General features: G+C 37.9%; 1 protein-coding gene across 1 annotated transcript; it reads right to left on the reverse strand.

Annotated features, from left to right (window-relative positions):
* Positions 1 to 1,153: 1,153 nt before the first annotated feature.
* Positions 1,154 to 6,472, reverse strand: LOC135133233 (uncharacterized). The gene is made up of 8 exons (XM_064061560.1): positions 6,275 to 6,472; positions 5,932 to 6,216; positions 5,656 to 5,679; positions 5,476 to 5,611; positions 5,361 to 5,417; positions 5,196 to 5,291; positions 4,899 to 5,140; positions 1,154 to 4,842 (listed from the first exon to the last, which is right to left on the reverse strand). Exons 1-8 carry the CDS (start codon positions 6,470 to 6,472, stop codon positions 1,183 to 1,185), a joined length of 4,698 nt encoding a protein of 1,565 aa, XP_063917630.1. The 3' UTR covers positions 1,154 to 1,182.

Genomic DNA, 6,472 nt, shown 5'->3' on the forward strand with positions numbered 1-6,472 from the left:
AACAATTTTTTTTTGAAAAAAAACGTTTGTATGTATATATATAACTGTGTATTTTAAACTCAAAGCTCACTTTCGAAGAAAAACACTATGAGTGAGGTGTATGTGGATTTCCAAGGTTTTCTTAACAAAGAAAAATTTGTTTTCAAAGAATTGGCAATCATTAGTGAAGACTATTCGGTAAATTTACATTGTTTATTTAAACCACCCCACAATATTTCTGAACTAAATACATGCGAACGGCAAATTGTTAAATGGCTTACTAAGAATCATCACGGATTAAAGTGGCAAAATGGCGACCAACCCTACGAGGAGTTGGTAGAAACACTCACGAAGTATACTAAAAAAGCGAACGTTATTTTTGTAAAAGGGTCGGCAAAAGAAGAAATTCTACAAAACTACATACCACACAAGACCGTTTTAAATTTAGAGGACTACGAATTTCCATGTTTAGCAGAGTTAATGAGCAATTCGACAGAACTTCAATGTGATCATCACGAGTATAATAACGACTTACATGACAAAAAGCTGTTTTGTGCAAAATACATTGCTAATTGTATGATGAATTATCATAATGAACACCGGAGACCTAGAGATATGTTTGAAGAAGATGTGTATGATGACGACGAAGAACTTATCACTTGCGGGTGTATTTGCAAATAATCGTTTGCCATTCCGCGTAAGTAGACCAGCTTCTATCATAGTCAACGATGATCCGAATTACATGAAAGGTAGTCACTGGACCGCTATCTACGTAGACGAAAACGGGCTTGGTTATTTTTTTGATAGTTTTGGGAGACCGCCTAACAAGAACGTGGAAAAGTTGCTCAGAGTAAATTGTCGTTATTGGATTTAATACCAGGCACATACAGCATCTTTCGTCTGATGTGTGCGGAAAGTATTGCGTTCTATTTCTTTTTAATTATGTACTTGATAATGGTGTAGATATGTTTTTTAAAATGTTTACTGATAATACTAAACAAAATAATGACATTTGTAAGAAAAACTTCAATAAATACTTTTCAAAATAAAATATTTATTTATTTGAACCAAATTTTATACATTTTATTTAATTAGGAGTAAAAGTCTACAAACACTGTAATATTTTTTTTGATAAATATAAACACAAAAAAAAAAAAATTACAACTAACGAAAATATAAATCATCACATAAAATAAAGCTTACTTAGATGTCGTCGTTGTACCCATAAGGAACAGTTTCAAAAGTACCTTCAAGTCTGCGCCTTTTAGTATAACTCATAGCGTATTTTTTGGTTGTGTTTTTTGTAAGCACATCATATTGAGCGTTACGTATTATCGAACGATCCTCGAGCTGCACCTCAAAGTCGGGGTTTTCCAAGACCATTGTTTTCAAAACATCAAAATTCACTTTTTGCGAGTTTGCGTAGTGTAATGTCAGACCTTTTACCTTACACACAGTATCGTATTTTTTTTCGTTAGCATTCCAAAATTTGTAGGCGTAATTCTTAGGGCCTCCACTGACAAATTCTGTGATGTAGGAATCTTTTCCGTACTCAGCCATTTCATCAGTTAAATCCCCAAGAAAATCGCCTGTGGGTGGTTCTGCCTGACCTTCATACTCGCTAACAAAGAAAACACTATCGGTATCATAGTACAATACGCGCTCATTCAATTGTTCCAAGTATTTGTACAGTTCTAAGCGCGCATTCGACGTAGTGTACGCCGCTATAGCAACATTCACAGATTTTAACTGGGCAATGTCTTCTTCAACTCTTTCCCAACTCGTCAACAAAACGTCGTCGGTTAAAATTGTCATAGTGTTAACAACAATTGAAGGATTTGTTACCAACGCAAATAAGTCACTAGGTTGATGAATTAATTGAGTTTGTTGCATGTTTTCCCGCTGGCCAAACTTGCCCCAGAAGGAATTGAGCATAATCTTTGATACAAAGCGAAGACCAGCATTTTTATTAATCTTGTTTTGATCTAAATCAATACCCTCCCGTTCTTTATACAGGTTTATGTATCGTTCTTTATCGATATCTGTGACACACCAGCTAGGCCAGCCACTACACTCCTGCTTAATTTTTAGAAAGCTATTGATATACTCTGAAAACAATCCACCTGTTTTGGTGTAACGATCATATTGCACAGTTTTGTACTCCCATGCCTCAGAGATATCAATAACTTTATAATTTTTTTCAATGGCTTTCCTTAACTCGTCAGCCACAAAAGTTCCCGTAAACTGTCGCTCTTTAGATTGGTGATAGCAATTGTCCTGGTTTTCTGTTTCTACACATGAGCGACACAACGGAAACATTAATTTTCCATTACACCTGTACGGCAGAACGGGATGGTATAAGTCGTTAGGTGGTTCTACCGTGCATTTAATTAAACCTTCAAATGTTTGCAAATCAATCAGAGCGCATTCCTCAGGTTTTACGTGAATTTTCGTCGGATGACCAATAGGATACTTTCCGTATTTATTAACAAACGGGTACAACGAACATACGTCAAAGTATTTAATTTTCTCCCCTACACCACATTTATAGTATAGCTTCGACGCGTTAGTACGACCTCCGAAAAAACTGTCTCTTGCAATTAAAGGTGTCTTTTTTGTAACATTATTATGTCCTACAAATTCACGCATTTCAGCATTTTGTTCTAAACTTTTACGGAAATCGCACTCCCACATTGTAACTAAATTATAACCGGCATTTCTGATGCGTACTTCTTTTGACGCTGTATTTTCGCGTCTAAAAAATAGGGTATCATTTTTGTCACTCAAGCGCGCTGTTTGATTTGCAAAACATCTTTCACATCCATGCCAGAAACATCCATAAAACTCATATACTGTTTGATTATCAGAGCAAAACCCATCCACACGCAGATTTTCCTTAAGAACCACCTCGCGACCTACACCTGCGTGCATTATATCTAAATTATTACTGTTGGCTTCCCAGAGTAACCATTTTATAGCGATAGTGGATTGTTTGTCATTCATCCTGTAACCGCCGCGAGGTATTATGCGTATCGACTCCGGTTTTAAAAAATTTCGTCTATACTCTAAATTGCAGGCGGATGCAATTGTTATGCATTCCAAGAGTGGATCGACGTTATTTGCTGTAACGAAATACTCCCTAAACTTTAGACAGCCCTCTCTCAAGATTTTCACGTCCGCTTTGCAATATTTAATCAACTCATCTTTCATACGAAAAATATAACCGTTCGCGACTTGTTCTTCATAGAAATTTTGAAAAGCAACTTTTCCGGCTTCCTTCATAGAATTCGGATCATAAAATTCTATTGCAGGCATAGGGCCTACATATTCTTGATTTTCCAAAGTGTTAAAATAATGCGGAAAGTATCCTTTGATTGACTGAATATTAAAAGCTTTCGGAAACTGTGAAAGGGGCAACTGAATAAAGTTTAGACTATCGATAAAGCGTAACGATGATCCACACTGTATAGACATAATTTTTGTACCCGATCTAATGATTTGCGGATTCCAACGTGAAAATTCAGAGTACAACTCACGTAGTAAGAAACATCCATCGAATTTCTGCGAATTGTGAGCAATTACGGTGACTTTAAAATTTTTACTCATGTCAGCTAAATAATTTAAAAAATCTTTCACTGGATTTTTAGTATAAAAAATTGTTTCACGCTCACCGCAAAATTCACAGTTCGTAGAAATAATAGTGTCAGAGATACAAGACTCACAAACGTGCTGGGAAATACACAAATTTACCTCGTGAAGAAATAAATTATTTCCTAAAGCCTTCTCTTGTCTTGTTTCCAGATCAAAGAATACTATTAAAAATTTGTTATTGTCACTACTCTTAGATACAGGTGATTTATTTGGCTGAATAAAGCATAAATGATTGCGGGGTTTGTCACTCTGGCACGTGATGCAATATTTGATACCACAAACATGCTTTTTTTTCTTCGTTACCCATACACTCATGTGGCATTCATTGCACCTTTGAAATTTGTTGCAAGTTTTTAAAGAGATGTGCTTAGCAAAACATATTTGTCCCCTAAAAGTTCGGTTACATGCTGCACACGTAATTGTGTTATTTGCAATTTCGCATGGAGGCTTCGCATGACAACACGGACACACATAGGAACATTTCTGATGCCGATTGCCATTTTGATATCTTTTGGCGCAAAATTCGCAAAAATAACTAGCTGAAAAAGCACCGGTTAGACTTAGTATAACGTTATAATGCCGTCCCTCCATAAATAAATTTAGGCGTGGTTTCCCTGAAGACATATCCCCGACAAAATACCTTGTGTCACCAGTTCGATTTGCGTACACTACAATCGTATACTCCGTCAAATAATTTTGAAACAATTGAATGTGCTCGTAATTTCCACCCTGACTTAAATCAACACCGGCTTTGCGGCACAGCTCTACAGATTGATGTCGCAACGCACCATGTCCCGCAAATTTTTTATGTAAGGCCTTGCGGTTGAACTTAACCGCGATAAATTCAATAGCTACAATTAATGCCGCAGCTAGACAAAACTGATCCTCCGTAATGACGTACACGCTATGTTTCCGAATACTAAATTCATTAAACGTTACGCACTTACCATCGACGGCGCTGTAACCATTACCTGACGGTAATTTCAGTATATCTACTTTTACACGTAGACGGTCATTGGTAAAAAAAGACGAATTACTCTGGAATACTTTCGCTAAAACCGCAAGGATCACATTTTCATCCAGTTGGAACCGTTTGCGCAACGAAATGCCAATAGGTTTATCAGGAAAATCGTCATTTTCAATAACAAATCCCACAATATCGTCTGCTTCGCATTCTCGCGTTATGTGGTCCAACAGTTCTCGTAATGCTTGCTGTAACCATCAATGATATTAATAAACATGAGTATAGAATTACTCTCCATAATCACCTTAAGCCATTGTAACGGCTGTTGGAGGTGCCCCAACGGTTTAAAAGAAAATTCCATTCTTCGACTGGTCAATGAAAATTTCTTGTTGAAGTTTTCACTCTCACCTCTTTTAATAAAGTAGGTAAAATTTTCCACTTCACTATTTTGCCGGACACCTTTTCCTACTTGCTTTTTAACGGAACATGCCAGGCTCGTATCATTTATAATTTTTCTATTACGGGTAACGCTTGTAGTCTTTAAATCTACAAAAAATTGTTTAAATTAATATTTTTTACCTAATCAATTTACCGAAATTACCTTCATCTATAACTTCCAACAACAAGCTTAATTCGTCATCATCAGTATTGGATTGCCTTTTAACAATTTGATTTGGAGCTGTAAACCCATCACTAGCTGAAATAATATGAAATATTAGAATAATATTATTCCTTATTTAATTTCTTATATCAAATAACCACTCACTCGCTGTATTACGCCGCGAACATCCCTGACTGTCATTGGTTTTGTTCTGATTCAAATCTGTAACAGCGTAATATGATTTAGAAAGTTTAATAAACAAATAAGAGTTCAAATTTACCTTGCTCAATCACTTCCAGTATTAAAGACAAGTCGTCATCATCGTCATCATTATTGCAAAAAGGTTTAGACGTTTTACATGACTTATCATTAGAAGAACGCAGATCACCTAGTAAAGTAGAGAAAATTAAGTATACCTATATGTAAAATCAATTAAAAAATTAAAAATAAAAAACCTTACCTTTCTGTGGCGTCGCGCCGCAGGCTGTTCGAAGGACCGTATAACCGTGTCGTACACGGTACGAACACGGCAAGAAAAGAGTGTTGTTTTATAACTATATATTAATAGTGTGTAAATGTATGTACAGTTTGTCGACCGATCGCGTGTACTGCGAGGTGCGTTCTGTCTTGGTCCGTACCACCCCGGTGCCGTCGAAGGGTGGGTGGTGGGGTTGTACCGCTCTTGTGCAGGGCTGTACTGCGCATTCCGGCCCCCCTTGAACCTGTGGTCTCAAACCTGGGTGTCGTCGTCGATGGGGAACGGGCAGATTCGGTTTGTGGCCCGCACGACAGGTCCCGATGATGTCCTGATGGTGGCCGTCCGGACAGCCACCATCATCTGCCCGTTCCCCAACGACGACGACACCCAGGTTTGAGACCATAGGTTCAAGGGGGGCCGGAATGCGCAGTACAGCCCTGCACAAGAGCGGTACAACCCCACCACCCACCCTTCGACGGCACCGGGGTGGTACGGAGCCGGACGACAGAACGCACCTCGCAGTACACGCGATCGGTCGACAAACTGTACATACATTTACACACTATTAATATATAGTTATAAAACAACACTCTTTTCTTGCCGTGTACGACACGGTTATACGGTCCTTCGAACAGCCTGCGGCGCGACGCCACACTTTCATAAACGAGACCATAAGCTGATCGTACAATCTTCGTTCATCATGCGAAAGTACAACACTACCGTTAACAATTTTTTCGGTGATGTGGTTTTTAACCACTCTCAAAATATTTATATTGGGAAATAACCCTTGAGAATACAT

This window comes from Zophobas morio, unplaced genomic scaffold (assembly GCF_036711695.1).
Source record: "Zophobas morio isolate AGI-343-1 ecotype UQ-CSIRO unplaced genomic scaffold, CSIRO_AGI_Zmor_V1 ptg000021l, whole genome shotgun sequence".
NCBI classification, from domain to species: Eukaryota; Metazoa; Arthropoda; class Insecta; order Coleoptera; family Tenebrionidae; genus Zophobas; species Zophobas morio.

Excerpts from the sequence above, each read along its gene's own strand:
- LOC135133233 (XM_064061560.1), bottom strand. The coding sequence starts at position 6,472 with ATGTATTCTCAAGGGTTATTTCCCAATATAAATATTTTGAGAGTGGTT. Across the intron at positions 5,680-5,931 it reads CCATCGACGACGACACCCAG|CCTGCGGCGCGACGCCACAG; the intron begins GTTTGAGACCAC and ends TCCTTCGAACAG. Across the intron at positions 5,418-5,475 it reads ACTGGAAGTGATTGAGCAAG|ATTTGAATCAGAACAAAACC; the intron begins GTAAATTTGAAC and ends ACGCTGTTACAG.